This window comes from Xiphophorus maculatus, chromosome 17, assembly GCF_002775205.1.
Source record: "Xiphophorus maculatus strain JP 163 A chromosome 17, X_maculatus-5.0-male, whole genome shotgun sequence".
In the NCBI taxonomy this organism is placed as follows: domain Eukaryota; kingdom Metazoa; phylum Chordata; class Actinopteri; order Cyprinodontiformes; family Poeciliidae; genus Xiphophorus; species Xiphophorus maculatus.
The window spans coordinates 17087113-17112821 of NC_036459.1; the positions used below are offsets into that span (position 1 = coordinate 17087113).

A 25709-nucleotide genomic window follows, 5' to 3' on the forward strand; every position below is an offset into this window, starting at 1 on the left:
TCTGGGTTGAGCTCTCCAATGTCCTGCCCCAAGTGGAGGAGTTCAAGTATCTTGGGATCTTGTTCACGAATGAGGGAAGAAGGGAGCGAGAGGTCGACAGGCGGATTGGTGCAGTGTCTGCCGTCAAGCGGGCGCTGTACCGGTCTGTCGTGGTGAAGAGAGAGCTGAGCCAAAAAGCAAAGCTCTTGATTTACCGGTCAATCTACGTTCCCACCCTCATCTATGGTCATGAGCTTTGGGTCATGACCGAAAGAACGAGATCGCGGATACAAGCGGCCGAAATGGGTTTTCTCCGCAGGGTGGCTGGGCTCTCCCTTAGAGATAGGGTGAGAAGCTCAGTCATCCGAGAGGGACTCAGAGTAGAGCCGCTGCTCCTTCACATCGAGAGGAGCCAGTTGAGGTGGCTCGGGCATCTGGTCAGGATGCCTCCTGGACGCCTCCCTGGTGAGGTGTTCCGGGCATGTCCCACCAGGAGGAGGCCAAGGGGAAAGACCCAGGACACGCTGGAGGGACTATGTCTCTCAGCTGGCCTGGGAACGCGTTGGGATACCCCCGGACCAGCTGGAACAAGTGGCTGAGGAGAGGGAAGTCTGGGCTTCCCTTCTGAAGCTGCTACCCCCACGACCCGACCCCAGACGAGTGGAAGAAAATGGGTGGATGGAATACCAGAGATTTGTAGAACTCTCATAAGTGCTGTGGTGAAATGAACTTAAAATACAAAAGCTTGCTCTCATGTAAAATTTTGTTCCATCTCGATTCTTAAATAATTTTTCAATCATTGTGTTATCGTCATCTTGCCTCCTCCTCCTTCCCTCCGTTTGATCTCCAACCAACAGCCACTCTCCCCCGTTCCTCCCTTGTAATGTTCCCTGACTGTATCCGTATTGTTCTTCACCCCACGGTCCAGTCGGAGACCCTGCTCATCAACCCCCTCCACACTCTGATCCCGTCCACCATGTGCGTGTCATTTGGGGTCATGCTTCCAGTGGGGAACCCCCCCAACGCCATCGTCTTCAGTTACGGCCACGTGAAGATCAGCGACATGGTAGGTCTCTAACACACACTCTTAGTGCACCTGCAGCACCAAACGGCTTCAGATTTGTTTTGTCTAAAATCAAAGAATAATGTTTTGTTTTCTTTTAGAACTGAATGTTCCTGTACTTTTTTTCTCTCCCCAGTCATTTCAGGTCAGTTTATGTGTGTTCTTTAATCTTCCCATCCAGGTGAAAGCAGGGTTTGGAGTGAACCTGATCGGCGTGGCGGTGGTTATGTTAGCCATCACCACTTGGGGCGTCCCGCTTTTCAACCTGACCGAGTTCCCCGCCTGGGCAGTGGCCAGAAACGTCACCGGAGGCTTATAACCAACGCCGAGCTAAGATTCAACGTTCAACTGTTAGCCTAAGCTAACGTTAATGGGTCTACAAGGCATCATCTGTGTCTGGTGTACAGCCAATAGAAAGGAGTTGAGGCAGGGGGTAAAATTAGAAAAGAAGAGTTTTTATGATGAAGACAGAAAAAAACAAAAAACATGACGGAGTCAAAAGGATCGTCTTCCCCAGAAAGAGACTGAGAGAACCGGCCTTACGGAAAGAAAGACGAGAAAATGGCGGAAAGCTAGCTTAGCTAGAATATTAGCTTCAGTTTAAGTTGGCCATATTGTGGTCACTCTGGGGGAAAACCGAACTTCAACAAATTAACTTTACCTCCTTTGCTACAAATACACTGATTCTTTCAATGAAGCAATACAAATTAGAAAGCTAATTGAGGCAAATGAAGAGCTCATATTGTATTGATATTTCAAATATACAACAGAACTGAGAGGTTTTATTGTCTTTTTTTATGGGTTTTTTTTTTTTACAAATTCACCATGAATAAAATGTCTTAATGTATTCTTTGTACTCTTGTAGTAAACGTTACAATAGAAATAAGCTAACTAGCCACTTGTTAGAAACCTCTTTTATGCTTTACCTAGATGTGCATGGTAGCGTAGCGCACTGGTCAACTGGTTAAAGCGAGGTTTCTACTGTGGCTGTACTGTATCAATACACTCACTGATTAAAACAGTAAAGAGGAAGAACCCAGAAGAAACTGGTGTAATACTGTGGCGGGTATGTAATTAGTTTGACTTTTACACTCTGGTACATCTAGAAGAGAACATAATTTGTACGCAAAAGCTGATGGGGCTGCAGGCAGTGGGGCAGAACGTTCAACTGTTAGCTTAAGCTAAGGTTAATGGGTCTACAAGGCATCATCTGTGTCTGGTGTACAGATGTAACTAAAGCAACAGTTTTTACCTTGACGAAATTATGATGCAGGCTAGTTAAGTCTGAACTGACAACACGCCAGCATTCTGATTCATGTGTTTTTACAACTAAAGAAGGTACTGCAAGCTCTTTAACGAGGTTAAAATCTTTTTTCTTTTTAAAGTTCGGAATTAATTATTTGTTGGCCTTTCATTGTGAAGATCTTCAAGAACTTCTGTCTTAGCTGTATTGAGATTTTTAACTTCAAACAGTCCTGCTACTAGCAGTACTGCAGCTGCAATGCTAGCAAATATATCTGAGAAGCTAGCCACAAGTTTAACAGACTAAATTAACACCGATGATTTCAAACACTCAACTCAAAATGACCTAAGCTGCTGGAGAGTGAGGCTAACTATGAAGTTTAAAAGAAAAAACAACCTACATAAAATATTAAGCATTTGGTGCTCTTTTGTAGTCCAAATGTACTGAGAGTTGGAGATGCTGCTTTCGATGGTTAATCCAAAAACCTGGAGCTGTTATTATTGGACTTAACCTTCAGAAATTGTACTACATTTTTTTGCATTCCTACTCCAGTGATCTTCACTCACCATCGCTCAGATTGTGATGCTGCCACTTATCCACTCAGGGCCCTGCAACCTGAGGCTCTGGAGTCAAAAGTGGTTATTTGGACCTTCCACAATGGCTTTTAATACTTTGGGTAAAAATAATAAAGAAACAACTTTTTAATTTAAAAAAAAAAAAAAAAAATATATATATATATATATATATATATATATATATATATATATATACTGTTTTAAATGAGGCTTTAATCGTTTTCGGTTTTTTCGCAGCACTAAATTTTCACAACAGAATGAAACTAAAAATAGCCATAATATTTTGTCAATTCTCTTTTTGGAAACACTTTTTTTCTTCTTTCTCTTTATCTTAAAACAACAACAAAAAATTTAACTGTGGTCCCCACAGTCTTAAGGGACACACTAAGACTGAATGCACTTTGACAAGTTTTTTTTGTTTTTGTGCCTGTGTCTCGTTTTGGGAATTGACGGTCTGACAGGACAAATCTTCCACTTCCCTGCTATTGACGGTGACATCTGCTGCGCAACTCCGGAGCATCGCATTAAACCTGCAGTAGTATCAAACATAATGTTTTTCAAAAATTATAAGGTGTCTTTTTCTCTAAAGGTCATGTTACACTTGCAGCTCTTGAGTTTTATTTAGCTGGACTGAAGGCGGAAATGTAAAGGTAGTTGACCCCTGTTTTGACCATCGCTAATTTGAGCAAATTATGTCTTCTGAGTTCTTGACTTGGATCTCGACTGTTTTCCCAGTGAGTGTAGTCAGCCTAGTGTACATATAACCAAATGTTTTTCTTCATTTGGATAAAATCTAATTCGCCACACAAACCACGGCTTCCTATCATGGGACCAATCATTTTTTGCAAAGGTTCTAAAGCTGATTTGGAGCTTTGCACCAAATACCAAATTTGTTTTTGCCGCCTGTTTTATTCAAAACGTCTTGAAATGCCTTTTCTGTATCAAGCCTGTAATGCTAAAATGTTGGCTGCCTGTTTTAAACCTGGATTCAAACCTTATAAGCTCATTGGTGCCTTGCTGTGATGTTGGAAAACCTCTGTTCACGGCTTACTTTCTTAAATCTTGCACATTGTTTACTCTGCTTACGACAAGAATGTATTTCCAGTAGTGACCCTTTATTCTTTACTAAAAATAATCTTGAAACTTTGCTTTTTTATATATATATTTTTGTCTCGTTGTCATATCTCAATGTCCTTAAGGTCGCAGGGAGAAGTATTCGGTTGTTGGATTAGCTCAGTTTTTTTCGAGGTGTAGGAAGTACATGACTGGATTATGGGCAAGAGAAGAATTTATGTGAGGCAGCAGAGTCCATTCAAGCTCTGGTTGACTGAAAACTGAGTACGGGACTGTATTGTGCAATAGTTCAATCCACTCATCAAATCACAATAACTCTTATGGTGGCAAAGTCGAAAAGGTTTACACAAAAACCTCCATTGTACTGAGCAGAAATGCAAAAGATATGTTTTATATTTTCACAGAAAATACAAAATTGAGATGTAATTTGTGACTGTTTTGTACTGACAGAGGCCTTAGACCCCTGTTAGAAGTCTACAGTTTTCTTTGTGGTTTGTAGATTTCTACAGGGTTCCTACACATTTACGGGGTCAAAATTTCATCTCCAAAGTAATTCTTGATCAGGTTCATTTCAAAATGTGGTACTTCCAAAGATCAAGCTATGGAAACTTCTAAATGTAAAAAGGTAATGACTGGAACATGAGCGGAGGGATGATTGATGGATAAATGGCCAGATTGGGAGATGAGTGACCGAAAGAGGAATTGTTGGATTACGGGACGACTGGTCAGATGGACAGATGAATGGCTGGACGTAGTGATGAGTGGATTGATCGGTGTATGAAAAGTAGGACGAATGGACAGTAGGACTGACCGGACAGAGGGGCGGCCATACAAACGGGTGGACAGACTGACGGATACATTTGACACCAAGAACTTTTATCAAACTCCAGAATGTAGGAACCCTGTTTCTAGCAATGGTTTCATTGAAGACCTTTGATCTGGAGGCCACACTCCTTTGTAAATACACACTAATTTGTAATATAAACACAATGTGTTTTTTGTTTGGTTTCTTTTTGCCCGTTTCTAATTACCTGTAACATTCTCAAATCAGCTGTTTTATCCTGAAAGGGTATTCATATTACGCTAGAGTTAGAAAACAATATACATGTGCGACAATAAAAGCCATCAAAATCACCCTGTTGGTTTGGTTTATTCCAAAACTGTAGTGAATGTTGATGTTTTTTCAGAGTGGCCATAATCCAGAATCCTGAATGCTCTGCGACAGAAACAGCTGATCCGGTTATACAAACTGCACAGCCACTTCTGGGTGGATTCCACTGGTCTTGATTTTCCATTAAGACCAATTTGCAGAAAAAAGAAAAATACATTATTTAAGTAATTCTAAGGAACAATGTCCAATAACTTGCCAGGTTGCGCAATTCTTAGGATTCAAACCTTGTCACATAAATAACGGTAAAGGTGAGGTGTTTTTGTATTCACGATGAAAACTCCACTCAGGAGTTCATGTGATTAAAAGTCAGTCTCCAGAGTTCCTGTTTGGTAGGAGTTAGGAGTTTACTTGTGGGCCTCCAGCAGGTGTGAAGCCTTCTGTCTGCATCTTCTCTTTGTACTTCAGGAAGTCTCTCCTCTTGGTGAAATATTTCACCTGCCGGGAAGAGATGGGGGGGAGAGGGGTGAATTAAAGAGACGAAACACAAGCCCTAATTCTGCATCGCTTTACACCTTGATGACTTAAGTAAACAGGAAGTCAATTCTGTGCGTTTGACCTTCGGCATATCCGGTGTCCGAACTTTTGTCAAAGTGTAATTTGAGTCTTTTGGACAGAAAACGATCCAAATTGTGATCAACTTGGATCTCACAGATTTCTGATCCATCTGTCCATTCAAAGATAAATGATTCACACCAACATACCTTAATGAAGTTTGGTTTGAAATGGGCAGTTTTTAATAACTTTAAATATGGTTAAGCTCCATGAGTATTAGGGCCAGGCTAAGAACTTTTTTTTTTTAATTACAAGAAAATTGTACAACAAAGTCATAGTACACGAATAAAGTCGAAATAATGAGATTAAAGTCCCATAGTACAACTTTATTCTCATAAGACTGACTATCTTCTCGTAACATGACTTTATTCTTGTAATTGTTTATTTCCTAGCCTAGTCCTAATACTTTGTTTTACAGTTTCTGCTGCCAAGTCAGCTTATTCTTGATTTAGCATAATGCTACATAAAACATGGCGGCTTCCAACAGACAGATCCCAAATTTAAAGCCAGGATATTTTAAAAAAGAACCTAATCTTACATCCAATGAGAGACCCAGCTGTCTTAAAGGGGCGGGGCCAGTTACAGCAGCAGCCTATACCAAAGTTTTAATATATTGGAGTTTAAATTTCGCAAAACATTAGTCAGCGATTTAAGATCAGAATTTAGAGAAAGTGTTGGAAAGAGCTAATGATCTGAAACAATCAGGTGCGACCAAAAAAAAAAGAAGTAATCTAGAAGTGGACTTTATCTGACAACTACTAACTAGAAAATTTCGGAAGAAATTTAGCCGGGGCCTGCCAAGGCGCGGCCGTGGGGTTCGGGCCCGGCGTCGTCGCGCCACAAATCGGCGTCGACGCCAAAGAACGCCGCGACGTAAGCAGTGGCACGCGGAGAACCGCAAGAACGTTAAGCGAGGCGGACGTGCATCGTTCGGTACGATTTAAAATGTTGTCGAGGCTTTTATTTTGGAAGTTTTGTTAAACTTCATTTCAAAGGGCCAAACTAATCCCATGCGTAATAGTCCTTGGGTTAAAATAGTTATATAATGCTCAAAACACAAGTAGCTGATGTAAAAATATTCAAGGCTTTTATTTTGAAATTTTGAGTATGCTTCATTTCAAAGGGCCAAACTAATACCACGTGTAACAGTGCTTTGGATGAAAAAGTCAAATAAAGCCAAAAAGAGCAATTACGTCATGTAAAATTATTCAAGGCTTTTATTTTGAAATTTTCAGTATGCTTCATTTCAAAGGGCCAAACTAATACCACGTGTAACAGTGCTTTGGATGAAAAAGTCAAATAAAGCCAAAAAGAGCAATTACCTGATGTAAAAATATTCAAGGCTTTTATTTTGAAATTATTATTATTCTCCATTTTAAAGTTCCAAAGTAATCCCATGTGTAACAGTGCTTTGGATGAAAACGTCAAATAAAGCCAAAAACAGCAATTACCTGATGTAAAAATATTCAAGGCTTTTATTTTGAAATTATTATTATTCTCCATTTTAAAGTTCCAAAGTAATCCCATGTGTAACAGTGCTTTGGATGAAAACGTCAAATAAAGCCAAAAACAGCAATTACCTGATGTAAAAATATTCAAGGCTTTTATTTTGAAATTATTATTCTCCATTTTAAAGTTCCAAACTAATCCCATGTGTAACAGTGCTTTGGATGAAAACGTCAAATAAAGCCAAAAACAGCAATTACCTGATGTAAAAATATTCAAGGCTTTTATTTTGAAATTATTATTCTCCATTTTAAAGTTCCAAACTAATCCCATGTGTAACATTGCTTTGGATGAAAAAGTCATATACGGCCAAAAAAAGCAATTACCTGATGTAAAAATATTCAAGGCTTTTATTTTGAAATTATTATTATTCTCCATTTTAAAGTTCCAAAGTAATCCCATGTGTAACAGTGATTTGGATGAAAACGTCAAATAAAGCCAAAAACAGCAATTACCTGATGTAAAAATATTCAAGGCTTTTATTTTGAAATTATTATTCTCCATTTTAAAGTTCCAAACTAATCCCATGTGTAACATTGCTTTGGATGAAAAAGTCATATACGGCCAAAAAAAGCAATTACCTGATGTGAAAATATTCAAGGCTTTTATTTTGAAATTATTATTCTCCATTTTAAAGTTCCAAAGTAATCCCATGTGTAACATTGCTTTGGATGAAAAAGTCATATACGGCCAAAAAGAGCAATTACTTCATGTAAAATATTCAAGGCTTTTATTTTGAAATTTTCAGTATGCTTCATTTTAAAGTTCTGAACTAATACCACGTGTAAGAGTGCTTTGGATGAAAAAGTCAAATAAAGCCAAAAAGAGCAATTACGTCATGTAAAAATATTCAAGGCTTTTATTTTGAAACTTTTGTTAAGCTTCATTTCAAAGGGCCAAACTAATACCACGTGTAACAGTGCTTTGGATGAAAAAGTCAAATAAAGCCAAAAAGAGCAATTACATGATGTAAAAATATTCAAGGCTTTAATTTTGAAATTTTTGTTAATATTCATTTCAAAGGGCCAAACTAATACCATGTGTAACAGTGCTTTGGATGAAAAAGTCAAATAAAGCCAAAAAGAGCAATTACGTCATGTAAAAATATTCAAGGCTTTTATTTTGAAATTTGCAGGATGCTTCATTTCAAAGGGCCAAACTAATCCCATGCGTAATAGTCCTTCGGTTAAAATAGTTATATAATGCTCAAAACACAAGTAGCTGATGTAAAAATATTCAAGGCTTTTATTTTGAAATTTTTGTTGAGCTTCATTTTAAAGGGCCAAACTAATACCATGTGTAACAGTGCTTTGGATGAAAAAGTCAAATAAAGCCAAAAAAGAGCAATTACGTCATGTAAAAATATTCAGGGCTTTTATTGTGAAATTTTCAATATGCTTAATTTTAAAGTGTAAAACTAATCCCATGTGTAACAGTTACTGAGTTAAATCAGTTATATACAGCCCAAAGCAGCAAGTAGTTGTAAAGGCCAGTTCTCAGTCCTGATCTGTTTCAACTGAGGATAGATAGAACTACAACGATGCGTATTCGTAGTCCTAACCAGCAGCCAATAGCCTCTTGAGTTCCGTTGCTATGGCAAATAATGGTCTCAGCAGGTGTGAGCTCTGAGCTGTGAGCTCTCAAACACACAAGTGTGTTTGAGCAAACACACTTTACTGAAAAAAAGCATTGGAAACAAATCCTTCTTGTTCGGGAACCGTAATACATATTCGAAAAGCGTTTTAAGCGTATGACAGTTCAATGTGTCTTCTGCGATAGTCCCGAGATTCATATCTGTACCTCACTCAGAGCATTTACAGTGATGAGAGAAAGAAATGTTGTGCCCAGATATGAACCGAGGTCGGCTGTCACTCTAATATGAGCAAAAATGAGAAACTTTGGGTCGCTTAGAGGCAAATTGTGGACAAACCATAACTGGTATCGACGAGCCGTCTTCACTTTCGAAGAGATCACAGACGTATCTACAAAATGAAATTTGAATGGCATTTCTAGGTGAATTTGTGACGACACAGCAAATCCTCAAAAATAGGGTATTTCTAGGATTTTTCCCATTGAGTTATAATGGGGTTTTTTTCGTAGTTTTTTGCGAATTATGTCGCCACGTTAAGCCCAAATCCCACCAAAAGTAATAGCTGGAATGGCGTGAATTTTCTGCACGTTTTGATACCTCTTTTGTAGGTGTGCACGCAGCGGTATGAGCCGCATTAACGGTTACGGATGAAAAATAAAGAATAATAATAATAAAGAAACTTTTCTTGGGAGAATAGCAATAGGTTCCTGCCATTGCTTTGCATGGCAGGCCCCAATTCATCTCTTAACAACTTAAAATGAGAAACAGATGTGCAGATTAGTTTTATTTTTAAAGAAATGTTACATTTCCTGAGTTTTCGAGCATCTCTGCTTCAACGAGCACAGCAGGTGATTAAAAACGAGGAGGTACTTTACCCACTGAGCTGGACATTTGGCCTCGAAGTCTCCCTGGACCTGCTGGCAGGATTGAGTCTTGTCGTTGTTGTCGTCCAAACATTGCCAGAGTTGATCCCTGGCGTCCCAGCAGGCCTTCCTCTGCGCTGAGTTTGGAGCCGCCATTCCTGATCACCTGCAGGAGAGATTAGGAGAATCTATGCTGCAGAAAGAGCTGCTGGTTGGTGGGTAAATTGTTGAAAAACAGCTTCCTTTCATAATTCGAATGTATTTTTAAACTACGTTCTGATGAAATATACTTTGAAAATTTTTTTTTCCTTACACCGCTGACTAATTAGTAAGTAATAACAGAGTAAACTGTCAGCTGTCAATTTAACTTCGCCGTTACTTACCGAATAAAAAGCCAAACAAATAAAAAGACGACTCAGCGGTTCCGACCCACTTCTTCTCTTCCCCTCGTCACTCCATTAAAAAAGACAATCACCACAGCTTAGCTTCAAAAACAACGTACGGTAGGTACACTTTTGTAACGACATGAAGGGGATGGAGGACGTGAAGGACAAGCGCGACAACAACAGCACTTCCTCGTCGCGCGGTAATGACGTGTACATGCAATTACGTGGTTGGGCCAGGTGATGTCGCTGTTGTACAACAAACTTGAACATGGAAAATGAAAATTGTTAAATTGTCTTTGGAAAAAAAATGGATTTAATTTAACTATTTTTTTAATGAAAACACTTAATTTCAGGATAGTTCTATTTCATGGACTACTTTATTACCGTAATACTCACCAAAATGTTGTCTTTGTGCAATCATTTCAGCTAATTCAACCTTGTTTCTCACTTTTGTAAAAGCATTATATAATATGTATGGGTTTTCTCGCCCTTTTTTGGATATATTTACATTTAAATTGTCTTCATTGAGAGCGAAGTGGAACCACAGTCAAATTAATATTTAAAAAAGTAACAATGAGAGATGAACCGGTGAATATTTAGACTCTCAGGTTGTTGAGGCACACGTTTTCTTGATTTGCTGGAAAACAAGAATGTTTAAAATCAACATTTACAGTTAAGAAACAGACTTTATAAGGTTTGATTTGAAACAGAGAGACTCTTTGTGAAGTAAAAACCATTTCCACGTGTCTTCTCCAGATGTGAAAGAGAGTTAAAGTTAACCAACAGGAATCAAGCTAGAAGAGGAACACATTTTCACGCAATAACAATGTGAAGGCAGAGCAAAGTTTTAATAACCACACATGTCTGCATAATAAGACAGTGCGTGAAGGCAGAGTGAAAATGTGCGTTGCTGATTAACTCCTTTGGTCCCTCCTTCATCTGCAGTGATTGAGAATAGCCCCACTGGTTGCCATGGAGCCTAGCAGCAATCCATCTCTGTCTGTGGGCTTCCACTGTCAGAAGGGAATAAAAAACCCACACACGCGCGCGCACACACACAAATGCAGGGATGAGGCGCTCACCCACTTCTCAGAAGAGTGTGTTTTGCCTCATGTAGGGGTGGGTCTGTGTGTGTTTGAAAGATTTGACAGAGTTCCTCTGGTTTCTTCAGGAGCAGACCTCATTTTCTATTTATGCCTCGCCCCGTCTGCTGACCTCCCTACAGATTAGTTGTACACATATGCAGAAATTTAAGACCTAATATTTTGAAGCCCAAACTACTTCTTTATCTTCCCTTCAAGTGAAATCTTTTTAACTGAAATCCAAGTTGCAAAGAAGAAGAAAGAGGTCAATGATCATCCGTGACGTACTCCTACTCCTCCTTTGGGATGTTGCGTTGCTCCCACTGCACACCTCACCACTGTCCAACTGTCCTTGCACAAGTCCTGTATCACTCTCTGCTCTGTCGCACAATATTCTTGCACAACAATGCTAGCTGTTTTAAGTCTTTCATTTGACATTTTACATAGACACAGACTGTTGGCTGAAGAGAAGTGATTAACACAGACGTCATGGTTGATCCACCATTAAACATTTTCATCCAAATGCCGTCACCTTCCATGCATTTCCTCCAACAACGCAAATGCCATATAATCTCATATTCATAATCTGTTGATGTAGTAATGGAGCATAAGCACATGATGTATTCATGAAAATGTAGGAGCCATGCCTGAGGAAAGTGTGAGTTAGCTACAGGTCAAGATGTTACAAGCAGACCCTTAATTTCCTGTTCTTTGAGCAGATCCTTTGAGACTGAGGTGTGGGACATCTGTAGGACAAATCCCCAACTCAGATGACTTAGCTGTGCTTAAGGTGGGGTCTGCTTAGCAGTCCCATCTTTACCAGGGGTTAAAGACTCCAACGAGACAAACCCAGAGGATGAATAATCTCTGAAACACAAAACCACCTAATGTTCTCAGGAAGAAAGATGGGGGCCATGCCATTAGTGGCTGCCTGGTGAGGTCAGGGTGTTTGTGCTCCAGCTTCTATTCCTCAAAGGGGCCCCTATGACTGAGCCTGACATTTAGGGACCAGCTCCCTCGCCCAAAGCTTTTGGATTTGTAATTAGTATAATCTTGAGAAGTCAAAGGAGACCCACCACTGAAACTACAGATCCAACACACACTTAGGGATGTGAATTTATGCGTGTGTGCATGTGGACTCATCTATGTTGCCTCTTTTGGACCTTTTCTGGCATTTTTACTAAGCTACTGAAAACCGATAGGCTCTGGGGGCCTAATCATGAGTCTGTTCCTAATATGACAGACCCCAATTTGGATGGTTGGGATTAAGAAAAGTGTTTTTGTCAGGTACAAGTGGAATTAATAAAATGAACGGAAGTCCATGTAAAGTCCTAATATGGCTAGAAATGCAAACTTTTCAGCAATGTCTTACACAAACCTCAGTTCTGTCTACGTTAAAGGGGCAGTATTATGTGTTTTCCAGATACATAGTGCCATTTTATAGCACAATCAAGTAACTATGTTGCCTTTGGTTGTTATAAAAATACTGTATGTATCAAATTTGACTTACTAGAAGTTTCACTTTGTGATTTAGCATCTTGAAATTGGGCCTATGTCTCTTTAAGAACTCTTGCTCTTTCTGACACTCCACCTTCAGGAAGTCATCACATTATGGCTCCTCTAGTAACCCTTTAACGTTTTTACCAGAGTTGCACTTCCACAATGAGCTCAATAGATGCCACCAGGTGTTTGCTAATTGCCGATGGCTAGTCTGAAGGAGCTGAGTGGGGAATCACTGCTTTGTAAGGCAGAAGCTCAGAAGACTGGAAACTGCAGATCCACGGTAGGAGCTGTGTCTCAAAGGTGGAGCTAGGTCCACCAGAGCTGAATGGTTGCCATGGAGATTGAAGGATGAAAGAGTTAAAGCAACACTCCTGGTATGTTTTTGATGAGGGAATAACATTATAACATGATTTAAAGCTGAAAAAAAAAATCTATTTTACATAATACTGCCCATTTAAAATTCTGAAAAATTGGCCCACGTTACGTTTGCCACCGTTCAAGCGTACACACTGTATACAATAATTAGCTGCAGTATTGATCTGAATGCCACATATGTTCTGGACTAATGAGAGGTGTTGCTCCACAGCAGCCATTGACCTGCCAACAGCACCACTCTAACCAATAAACACACACACACATCGACCAGTGCTTGTCAGCCCAGTGGTGTCCAGGATACTGACCTCCGATTGGCACCGTTGGAGGTCAATACCACTGTATTGTCCTTTCACCAGGGTTTCAACATATACAAATATGCAGAGGATCACACAGATGCAAAGAGAATTTTGCACTATTTCTATATTCTTGACCACCTTGAAAAGTAAGAGATATCTTAAGACACTAAATACTGACAATCCAGACCCGACTTGTTCGAAAGCTCACTGTAGGTAGCTCAAATGAGAACCATCGAGTTATTGACCATGTTCCAGTTGTGGTTTGATTGCACAATCAGAGAGAAAACAGACAGTGGCAACACAGCATCCATAATCTATGGCAGCCTGAGAGCTCAGAAAAAAAGACAATCAGATTTCCGCCGCAACGGGAGGTAAAGGCAACTCGGAGACAGCAACATGATATGTTCCTTCATCCCAACTCAGCGTCCACTCTAACCGTCATAAGCTTTCAACAGGTCTTTCATTTAACAAAAAGCCTTTTATGTTTTGCCCAAATTGTTGAAAAGGCTTGCCACTGGTGATCAAAAACCAAGCACATCAAGAAGGAGGGAGCAAGTCACCGATTGCAGGGAAGGGAAGTTGAGATATCAGCAATGAGAAACAGACAATGCATGCCATTCTTTGGGATTATAAACCACTTTAATTGGCATATCACATAAGATTCCATAAACCTTGTCTAACCTTGTCATGTTAACAAGGTTTTCTTGTCTAACATTACGAAATGTTAGACAAGCAAGGCGTTGCAGACTTTCAAAGAGTTTTCTCATCGGTTCACGTCCGTACACACTCCATCGCTGCCATCAACATGTTACTGTACGAGCCACAATCCCTTTCATGAGCCACAAGCGTGCATTCAGGGGCCGCCGCCTTACACCCGGAAGCAGAGAACCAGAGAGGATATTGTCAGACAAGCGTCTGAAAAACAATGTTGGTCCAACAAATGAGACGAGGCTCCTGCGTGAATTCAAGGGGATTATCTCTTTTAATGTATGCTAATTGATGCACACAGAGTAATGGGAGCCTTGTGTCATTGTGCGGCCGAGGCTTGCCCCACACACACACCCCCACACGCCCACCCCCGCCCACGCACACACACACGCACACACTTCCAAGCTCCCATCAGCCGTGGCCCTGTTGCACCAGTGAAACCTGTTGATTGCTTGTGGAAACGCGCTCCCTCTCTCTCTCTCACAAGACACACACATGCACATTCAAACACCCAGCAACCCACAACTGTGTACTCCATGGGAATCCTGAAGTCCAGCCGCTGCCAAATCTCACTCTCATCACAAAAAGCCCACATTGATTCAGGTCCTCTTGGCTCACATTCCTGCATCATTATGTGGTACTGTTTCAGTTTTTCAGACGGTTCACAGTTTGAAGGTATCTTTGAAGTCGCATTACCATTCCTCCATGGCTCTTCTACTTGCCTGAAGTAACACCCGGGAGCACTGATGCCATCTTTGTTTGGTTCTGTGGAAAATTACAATGCTGCGCTTTCTAAATAAAAGATGGATCAAGAAGGTTTCTTACTTTTACGTTTCTCGATTTCCCACAAGCCAGGCAGCAGAAGCAGCAGACTTGTGGAAGAACGTGCTCTGGTCAGGGGAGACATGAAATGAAACCTTTTGACCTTCATGCAGAACATTAGGCGCACTGAAGACTGACACTACTTGTAACCGTGAACCTTTCACCTCCACATGGTGGTGAAAACTTGTTGGAGTTGATGTGAAGACGGATGGAGCCCAATTCACGGCTGTCCTGGAAGGAAACTTCAGCCAATCTTAGTTCTCAAAAGCTCCTTCTCCACAGGCCTGGCTTTAACCAGTTCTTCCTCCACTAGTAGACTATTAGCAGGCGCTTCTGATCCTTTAAATCAAGGCTTTTTGAGGTGGAACATTGTCCAACGGATCTGATGTGAATTGAGGATTTTGATGATGCGTATATGTGTTTTCTTCCATTTTTATTTTTGATTTTTGTGTTTTTATGATGTAAAGGACTTTGAACTGCCTTGTTGCTGAAATGTGCTATACAAATAAACTTGACTGATTAATTGATTGAAACATGAGCCCCATCCTTTTGGAGCAAAAACGCATGACGAAAATGCTAAAAGAAAAGGGGTGCACACCTTTTTGTGTCACGTTTTATGTTAATGTAGTTAAAATAAAGGGGAACTGAAATTTCTATCAATCAAGTCAAGTTTATTTGTATAGCACATTTTAGCAGTACAGCAGTTCAAAGTCCTTTATGTCATAAAAACACTAACTTACAACGTTATAAGGAAAACACCATACAGTCAACAACTAAACAAACATAACATCACCAAAATGATGCACATTTCAGAAAACATTCTGAAAGTTCAATTTGTATTTCAGAATTTTATTCCAAGTTTGTTCGTTTCTTAATGCTCAACTAGAGTACCGTTTGGCTTTATTCAACATTGTCCTTTTATCACTGCGGTTACAGCTAATCTATACATATTTCTATAGTGCAGAATATACTTTTTATTGGCAGTATAAAGGATTATTGGTAGTCAACCAGATGATTAATATTTATCTTATTGTCGGAAAAAAATTAAGCATTTATTAAGTAACATTTTCTGAAAGCTTAATTCATATACTGTATATATGTATGTATATATATATATATAAAGAGTTCAAATTTTTTAGGTCACAGCCTTTCATTATAAATGGTGAGAAATGCAATTTTGAGATTTTAAATGCTGCCGCTTTACTCGTTTTTAACCTACATACGTCATTGTTAGGGTTCTTTTTATGTCCTCGCAAATACTGTAATACTCCAGAAATGTTAACATATTGCCATGGGTTAAAATGCTAAAAAAAACAAGAAGTGCAACGATCAACCTGTATGATATAATATCAACTGTATTTATGACAGGCTGTGTGAGCGACAGGCAGCCAGCGAGTCCCAGCCGCTGCAGATAAATGGGTCCCTCCAGGAAGATCAGACGCACATGATAGGAGCGATTCACTGATTTCCGTTCAAGGCAGTGGGCGGCGCGCGCACTGTCCGTCTCCTTAATGCGATATACGTGAAGAGCGCGCGAGTCCGCAACCGTCCAACGAACCAACCAACCAGGCGGCGCGCGAGCCCGCTCTCCTTAAACCAACCCAGCAGAACCAAGCCGAGCTGAGCCAGTCTGTATCGAGTCCGTCCCACACAGAAGAGGACGGGCTCAACGATGACCTCTTAGCGCATCCGATAATTTTTTATTTTTTTATTTTTATTTTTTAAACAAACGGAAAACATTTTTTTTCTTTTCCTCCCGGCTTTTTACGTTGAGCTCGTCGACACCATGTACTCAACGGCTCCGAGAACCGATGTTGGCATCTGCCAGCTGCTTCTAATCAGCCACATAGGTAAGAGAACGAACTGTTGCGGTAGAGAAAAGAGGGGATAGAAAGAAGGGTTTAAATGTCTTCTGACTGACATGTGACGATATGAACGCGCTTCATTTTGAGATGCGCGCGTCTAATGAATTCCCACGGACACCCAACGCACTTTTGAGATTATGCAATCGTTGGTAAAGAGTTGCTTTGTGGATTTTAGTTCAGCCTCATTAGAATGAGCAACGGGGCTGTTTTTATGCAGGGATATACATATATATAATTTTTTTCTTTTTAATTCCCTGCTGAAAGAATATTTTCCTCTGCAGTCCGTCATGCAAATGAAAGTCTCTGGGGTCAGGATTTTTGAACAAACACTGTGAATGACCAAAACAAAAACGCGATGTTCTGCACAGGGACCATGTGCAGGACTTGAGATGCTCACTGCAATCTTAGTTGCCTCAAATATTATGTATGGAAAAGAAAAAGGAAAAAAAAAAAAAGAAATCTAAAAATAAATAAGAACAAATGTGCATCTTTCTAACAAATTGCTCTTTTTGTTCCACCTGGATACTTTTTGTCTGTATGAACTATTACTGGTTAAGTCTGAAGAGAACACTGGATTTGGTAACAGGTGACAAGGTGGGTGTTAATTTCTAGTAGTCTAATTTCTACTCAGATAGAAAATGGACAAATTACCTCAGGTTAAATGCCTGTGAGAACTTTTGAGTGGAGGGTCTAGGACAGGACATTTTTGAAATATGGACAATGTACTCATCTGCAGCAGATTTGTTCATATAATAGTGGATATTGTTGTGACTGCTGACATTTACATATTTTACACCGCTGCTGTTTCGGTTAAAGCTTCTGAAGATGGCAATAATATGCCTGGCGGTAATAATTTTGATGATGATGGTGATTCATTTGTAATGAACGTGGCTTGAAGTCACAATCCGTCAGTATTGCTACAACAATCTGCTGAAATAATCAATAATCATTGTGATTTTTTTTTTTTCTTTTTCCAAAATGCAAAAGATTTTGGTTTGGACAGCAAGTCTGCTCTGAAAACCGGCAGAATTGAACTGAAATTATTAGAAAAGATTAAGGGTTATCGTATAGTTATTAAGGATTATCATGAGACGCCGGAAAGCATAAGAAAACATCTGAAAATATTCGAAAATATTAAGAAGTTGTGTTTGAATTACCCAAATAGCATCCCTAAAGCGTCTTCCGGTGGTTAGACCAAACAAGATGCTCAGTGACCAATCAGTGCTAACTTTTTTACATATCACCGGAAAATATTGACACTGCAAATTGTCAATGAACAATCCAACGCTTGTGGTTTTTAATTGCAATATATTTGCAAGGCATTATCGCCAATGTCAAAAAAACTAAATTTCACAATTGTGGCGTTTTCACTAAAGAAGAAACTCAATTAAAATCACATGTGAATAAGTTTGTACATGTGATAAGTCATTAAAAATCATGCCCCGCCCTCGTCCTCCTACCACTTCCTGCCGTCTTTGTCTTTTCCATCGGTAGTAGCATCCGGTTGTTGATCATGTCACTCATGTGATGCAAAAAAGTGATTCCTTTGTAGTTTTGTGAGAAAGACTTTTTATTTAAAAAAAAAACCTGAGGTTTTTTTTCTGCAATTGGTATCTTTCCATCAAGTGGATTTATTTTCATAATCCCAATTTATGCAACGCATCATAGCAAACCTAGACTCACTTTACGCTGTTTTTAACATTTGATAGTCCAGTCACTCTTCAAGTGAAAAGCTGAGTGATTCTGGTTAACCACTGATTGGTTTGTTGCTTCAACAATAATGACCTTTCTATAATTTTTTCCCACAGATTTTAAAATCAGTTTGGAAACGCCTCACTCTCAAGTTTTTTCACCATCCCAAAAGCTTTGATAGTTTGATTAGAACTGGGAGAAATCAACATGAGGACGCTAACACACTTACCACTCCCTCCTAACAAGGTTATTTGATTTAATTTGGCATTTCTTTTAAGGAGCGCCAGAAGATGAAGACTATGACGTTCTGCCTCGGAAGCCCAGATTAGGCTTTTTCCATGTCCTCAACTTGCGTTGACATGATTCTTCTGTGATCATGTTTTACTCAGAGGAAACCAATAGAAACAAAACCCAAAAGAACTGTAATATACGGTAGAAATATACCAACGGTGAGAGATGGAATGAGTTAAAAGATGCATCACTACAGCCACACACATCCTCAATTCACTGTCTTTTAACCCTTTTCCTCTATGTCTTGTTATTTGCTCTCTCTCTATTGAAACGAAGTGAACCCGATAAGTACTTCTGAAAACGCCGCCTGTCTTCCAGTAAGCCTGGACTCCAAAGGAACACATTTTCACGCCCTACCTTCTCACACTCTGCTACATACATATAAATTGCTGTGATGTTATGGCTGCCATCTCTGGCCTTGTTTCCGCCAATCAGCATGTGCCTCTCTCACCGAGACATATGCTCTTCAGCATGGTTCCATCTACACTCCACGGATCTCTGTAGCTCTAGCAGACGATGCCCGTCAATCTGATGGTGTCTGCAGTTCAGCAGGGGAGCAAGATCATGACATGCTTTCCTGTTTTTCTGCAAAATTTTACTTTTAACATTCAGTATTAACCCTCCCTCCCGCAATCCCCCCCCACAAAAAAAAACAGCGTTTTGAGTTCTTTGAATCCAACTGCGTTCAGATTTGAAGCTAATCTTCTTGTGCTCAGCATGGTTGTTGTCTATGCGGTACTTTCCTCTAATGTTAAGAGCAGACACCAGCCTTCCATTTATCCCACTTAGCCTGCACAACATGATTGCATTTGATGCTTTCTACTTATAATTGCGTGTGTTAAATCCCACCAGTTGAGATATGTGTGAATACTAAGTGGAAGCCTCTAAATAAAAGGCAAAAGGCAGAAAAAGGACTTTCAGGAGAGTTAGGGCTTCTTTCCATAGCCCAAAACCTATCAAAGTACAAATGAGTTCATTTAAGACCAAATGCTGCAATATTGATTGACTAGGTTTTGGATTTGTGAGTTGTAGATACAAGGTCTCAATCTCATATTACTTTAGTTGATTAGAAATAAACGTCAGCAAGCAGAAGCAGTTATCAGTGGGTTCCATTGATAACTGCTTCTGCTTGCTGATGCAGGAAAGTGCTCGCTCCTGAAAGGTGTTGCCATGACAGTGTCTTTTACCTATTGGTGCTTGTGCATTTAAAAAAAAAAATCTTTTCAAAATTCTGTACTTTATAACATTGCCAAAATATTTGTACTTGGACATGTAGGCTTTTATAGATTGAGTTCTTAAAAAAAGAGAACAAAAAGGACCAAAAACATATATAAAGTTCATAGTTAGATGGACTAAAGGTAAATGTTTGCCATGTCAGAACTTATATTTGTCAGTGCAAATTGTCAACAAATAATCCACAGTTTATGGTCTTCAAGATATTTTTTAGAGGAGAAAATTAGAATTTCGGGAACAGACTTTGGCATAGCTTACTGCGGCAGCAGCTTTGGGTAGATCTAGAAATGTTTTAAAAAACTTTTATTGTCTTACTTGTTCTTTGATGAAAAGATGTACAAATTTCCACAGTTTAGCATGCCACACCGCGGGTAGCTCAGTTACACTCTGCCACAGAAGCCAGTTGCTACGTCAGAACTTATTTGACAAATGTGTTTCCATCTCCCCTTTAGTGCCTTAAATTTTTTTCTGAAAAGTCAAAAACCACCTCAAGCGATTGTAAACACATTTTTGCAAAATTGGGAAAATGATTTAGAATTTTGTCGTTCCATTAACCTTTTCAAATGCGATACTTAAAAATGTCGACATGGCTGCTGATAATTCAACCCATGTAAGTTATTGGTGTGGTTCCAGAAAAGCCCAGAAAATTCATTCTGTTGTAAGAATTGGTATTGTGGATTCTCTTTAAGGGTGGTTCAGTGATATTGAGTGTCCACACAAGTTATCAAATCAGTGGAGAAAGTAGCCTTACAGACAGCCTTGGTCTTTGGTGTTGTGTGTTATTCTAACCTTATTATGTTCAGACTAAAGAACACCACAGTCGTCTTAAAAACCTTTGAATTTTGTTATGTTGTGAATAAAAGGCATCATGTTTCTTCTTAAAATACTAAGCCCATAAAAGCCAGCAGCTACTGTAGGTGTAGAGATATTCTGATTAGTTTAGCTTTAGTGTTTGGGCCAACATTGGATACTGGATATTAGCTTGTTGGACAAGAACCACATTGGCAACTTGCAAGTACACTGTATATGCTGTTGGTGGACGTCGTTTTTGTAAAGTAGACACTCATAAATAGCTGTCCAGTGACAGTTCTTACAAGATAAAAGATGCCCTCTTCGTTTCACTGAGGGAAATCTGGGCAAAGTGCCACCAAACATTATGTCAGGTTCAATGTGACATCAGCAATCATATGTTCTGCTGGTGGGATGCCATCTGGCTGAGCACTCGATCCAGAGGGGGCTCGTCCGGTCGACATAACGGGATGCCGGATGGTACAAAATTAATTGGCTACAAAATAGTGACACATGCTTCTGGGGCCCCATAGCAAAGCAGAGGGAGTACATCCATGAATTTAGTGGAAGAGCGATGACATAACTGGCAGTCAGATACAAATCACCAGGGTATGGGGGTTCACATCCAGCTGGAAGGTTGCCTTACAACCACTTTATAATTATACTTGAATGAAATGGCATTTCACTGGTCTGAGTGGTTAGGATGTCTGTCGGTGTTTACTTCTACAGCTCTTCTTAAATGCCCTCATGAGCTATTCTAATGCATTTTGTCATATCAGATCCACAAACCTGAATTTGTTGTAATGGGACTTAATATGGACGATGTTGATTGGGAGTCTTGTCAGAGCAAGTACATGGATATTGACACATATTGGACGCAGACTGTAATTTCTCATGTACACTTTTTCTCAAATATCTACTTCGGTCTGAGTTTTTATAAATAAGCGTTACTAAACTGAGCTTTTGAGTGGATAAAAGGCAGAAATGCATAAAACCAAGATATTGCGCTACACTTGGACTAGGGCTAAGAAAGGCATAGAATCTTCACAATATGTTAGAAGGAAATGAATACAGTAGGTGATCTTCCAGCAAATGAATGTGTGCTGAGACGAATTGTTCCATTTTGTATGATCTATATCATCGCTCCCCATTCTTGACTGTCATTCCCAGTGTGTAGTTGCAAAACTCTGCATTTGTATCGCTTCTCACATCCTATCCTGAGTGAATACTCCACCCTGGTGCCACCTGAGGATATTTGCTATTTGTTGAAATGCTTTCTACTGAGGAGGAATGTCTCCTGCTGGGGAATAAAACTCAGGTTTGGAGCTTCTTTTACACAACCTACCTAACATCAAAGCGATAACAAATCATCCCAACATGATTGATTCAGATAGTTTTCCTAAAGCCGCCTTAATGTTGACTTTGAAGAGGAAGACGCAAGAATGCAGAAAGTTTTATTCTAAACTTGGCTACATTGAAACTCTTCTGAGTGTCAGAAAGATTTAGCGATTTGAACTACATAGAAACGTCTGTGTTCAAACTGCACTCCATTACATACATTGAAGATGAACAGTGAATCCAGTGGGATGGTTACCACAGAGTTAGCATTGCTAAAAAACACAGATGTTACACTGAATAATTGATTACCTGCTTTCTTCTTTGATACTTTATCTTCTTTTCCCACCACTTTCTCGCTTTTCTCACTGTCACTTTTTCATCTGACCTCTCCATCTAAAGGGTTATATTCATAAATGCTCTCATTCTTTAATCCACTTAGCTGTGGTCTGGTCTAACTTTAGCGGCATACGGTCATGGCTATTTTAGCATACGGTCACGGCTATTTTAAAGCTGTTCTGTGCCATGAGGATGTCTTGATCTTCTTGATGCTGAGGCACCTGGACAGTGAAGCAGACTCTGTGAAACCCCGATCTCGCTACTGTGACGGTAGATTCTTTTACTAGCATTACCAGGGTTTTCGACCTCCCCCCTGAAGTCCCGAAAGAGGGTCAAAAGACCCTGAGTCCAAACTGACGACTCTGATGGCTCAAGTTAGCATCCCTTCTTCAATTGTAAATGTGGCCATTGACCGTCAGGCCAGAAGGTAGGAGTGTGAATAGTCCATGTTGGGGGTGGGTGCGATCTATGATGGAGGCAGCTCTACAGTAGACTCTCCTGTAGGTAATGCTCTTCAGTTTAGTTTTGAAGCATACATGAAGTGTTTTTGGAGAGATGTGACCTTTTGCAGCTGATCCATGATGTTGTGCTGCATTATCCAGGTCATTTTGCCAAATGTACATAGAGTTTGCAAAACACACAATCTGTTTCACGAAATATGCAAAGGTTTTTCTAAAAGAAATTAGTAATGTTTTTCTTTTAAATAAAGCTAAGTGGGTTAACATTTGATCAAATGTCAAATATCAATAGAAAAATGTAAATTAGATGTTTGGATTTTTTTAAAATACTCAAACAGATGATCATGACTTAATCACCAGAGGTTCTGTTTAAAGGTAAATGTTGGGAATAAAACTAAATTAAATGAAACTAAATTTCTCTTTACAAAGTGCCTGACAAGTAAACACCAGGTTAAAAAATTTACTTTATGGTAATTATTAAATTGATCTCTCTTTTACATTAAATTTCTCAGCATAGTTAAAAAAAAATCACAATATTCTTTTTAAAAGGCTAATTTCACATGTGATTATCAAGTCGACCAGAACTCTGAACACCATATTTACAGATTTTTTTTAGATTCTTATACAATATGAACCAGTAAAAAGAGCTGCCCAGAATCAAAGCCGAACATTTTGTCTGTCCTCACGATGAATATAAGATCTAAACATATGAATGTTGTCAGGCATAGATGAAGTTTTAGGAAACGCATCTCAGAATTCAATCATTCTAACACAGTTTTCATTTTAAAATATTAAATCAGGGTCATATTTTCAGCTTTTAATCTGCTGAAAGGTTAATCCTGCATTAACCTCCACTATAAATCAACCCTTTTAACCAGCATGGAGTCAACAGTGGATAACGACTCGCACTGTATGCACCATTTCCTTCATTGCATCAAGCCATATTGTTGCTTTTTATCTGCAGGTTTTCATCAGGTAAACCTAACGTATAAATAATGTGTTGCTTCAGGCAACTGGGTGGTTGTTGTGAGTAACTGAAACATTGCCAGGACCAACTTATTCACCCAGAAAATTTGGGTTAATGTATACAAGGATCTGAATACCAGTTTTATGCAAACTACTGGCTTTTAAAGATGCATAGAAAACATGTTTGTTTCTTTATAGTGACACTATTGCATTTTCCCAATATGCCTCAAAATGGCGATAAGGACTTAGAATTTTATCTCGCTTTTTCTTTTTTGGGTAATATTGTGATAATAAAAAATCTGATTAAAAAACAACAACACCATTTTATACAGTATACATTATTTCTCAAATGTTTGTAAAAACAGTCTGCATGCCAAGGGCGACTGAAATATTGGTGATGTACTACTGGTTTGAGAAATCTTAACTCTACCTATGAAATATAAAATATCTATAAGTGCTGCAGAAGAACAGATCCACACTCTGGGCTCAACTGATGCAACAATTGCCTCTGCTTGATGCAAAACAAAGCAATGCCAGCACTGTAAGAATGCTACAGACAAACTGCTTGCTAACATTAGCATTTCCTTCAGGACTTAAAGCACTAGTTTACAGATTTGTTTTGTTTGAATCTAGACTGCTTTTGATTATCTCTAATTTCAAATTAAATTACATTTCCCAAGAATATTGCCAATATTTTTTTGAAAAAGATTTTGTGTGCTTAATATTGTCACAGCTGATGGACGTGGTGCTTCTTGTATGAATAATGCGACGGGCAACCCCGCCTAATGAAAAGATAGTGAAATCAATTTTCATTTACAGTTGGGTCTGACTAACTTTTGGTATCCTAATTCTCACCAGCATCCATGTTGCCAACTCATCACTTTATCAGACATTTTTTTATTTGATCTTTGTTTGTCCCCCTTCTATAGCTACCCTGGGCAACTGCCCATATGGTCAACATGAAAACCCTCCTCTGACTACACCTCTACTTATAGCAACTATAATAAAGTTTTTATAATCAAATAGTATCAATTTTGTGGCAATTCCTGTAAGAATTTCATTTAGTTTGAATAACTAGTGAAACTACTCGGTTGTGCACTGAGACGAGGGATTAACGAAGAAACCAAATACATTTAACATTTACATAAAGGAAGCAGCTAGGCATGGGGAGCAGAAAGTTTTCAGTAGAAAAGAATGATGGCAGGATACCAGAGAACAAAAGGTGAAAAGGAGCAGAAGAGTGAAACTAAGTCGCTAAGACCAGCGCTCCGATGTTCAATCATCAAATGCCAGCGCTCTCTCCAGATGAGGAAGCCTGTCTGAAGTTCCATTAGCTGACAATGGCTGTCTGTGTCTGACTGGGCTCACATAAAAAAGCTACTGTTGTTTTTTTTTCTTCCCTTTGGCACCAAGGATTGAGACAACTTCACTACCTTTTAATCTACCCAGATGATGGTCAGTGGAGACTTCAGTGCATATGTCAAAATCCAGGATTTCTAAAGAATACCATCATTGTCCTCTAATGTTCAAAGACTCCTTCAACAGCTCTACTACTGTTAGTGAACTTTGAACTTAACACTGCAGTTTAATTGTTGGGCCAGACTGAACTTTTCCACTTTGTGTGTTATCAAGATTTTGTGACAGAAAAACACAAAGTAGGACATAATTGTAAAGTAGAAGGCACATATAAGCTTTACAAAATATTATATTGCTAAATGTTAGGGATGCATCAATCCACTTTTTCACTTCTGATGCAGAAACTGATATCTGAAGTTTAGTATCAGCTGATCTTATACCAAAATTGGCTGAATTGACTTAATACGTTTCTTTTTTCAAACACAGACATAAATGTACTGACATACAGATATTTATTTGATAACTCTGCACCAGTACAGCACACTTAAGTACACTAACAGCTTCACAAGCTTGGTGAAACTGACAAAAACAACTAC

The 25709-nt window shown here is 39.2% G+C and overlaps 3 protein-coding genes across 7 annotated transcripts in view; 2 read left to right on the forward strand and 1 right to left on the reverse strand.

Moving 5' to 3' along the window:
* The window catches only part of slc13a4 (solute carrier family 13 member 4), a 35678-nt gene extending 32682 nt beyond the window's left edge, over nt 1-2996 (forward strand). For 2 of the 3 annotated variants that reach the window (XM_023350257.1, XM_005808049.3), the window contains exons 15-16: nt 908-1045; nt 1224-2996. In XM_023350257.1, coding sequence (XP_023206025.1) covers nt 908-1045; nt 1224-1361 — 276 coding nt within the window. In that variant the 3' untranslated portion in view covers nt 1362-2996. The remainder of the gene's footprint in view (nt 1-907; nt 1046-1223) is intronic. The other variant, XM_023350256.1, reaches the window with a different exon arrangement.
* Nucleotides 2997-4793: 1797 nt separating this feature from the next.
* On the reverse strand, nt 4794-10201 carry LOC102225740 (cytochrome c oxidase assembly factor 6 homolog). Its single transcript, XM_005808035.2, has 3 exons — nt 10001-10201; nt 9630-9783; nt 4794-5540 (listed from the first exon to the last, which is right to left on the reverse strand). Exons 2-3 carry the CDS (start codon nt 9771-9773, stop codon nt 5442-5444), a joined length of 243 nt encoding a protein of 80 aa, XP_005808092.1. The 5' UTR covers nt 9774-9783; nt 10001-10201; the 3' UTR covers nt 4794-5441.
* A 6035-nt stretch (nt 10202-16236) lies between these two features.
* LOC102225295 (receptor-type tyrosine-protein phosphatase zeta-like) overlaps nt 16237-25709 on the forward strand; it is a 58332-nt gene continuing 48859 nt past the window's right edge. For 2 of the 3 annotated variants that reach the window (XM_005808033.2, XM_005808034.2), the window contains exon 1: nt 16261-16639. In XM_005808033.2, coding sequence (XP_005808090.1) covers nt 16576-16639 — 64 coding nt within the window. In that variant the 5' untranslated portion in view covers nt 16261-16575. Of the gene's footprint in view, nt 16640-25709 lie in introns of all 3 variants that reach the window. The other variant, XM_023350389.1, reaches the window with a different exon arrangement.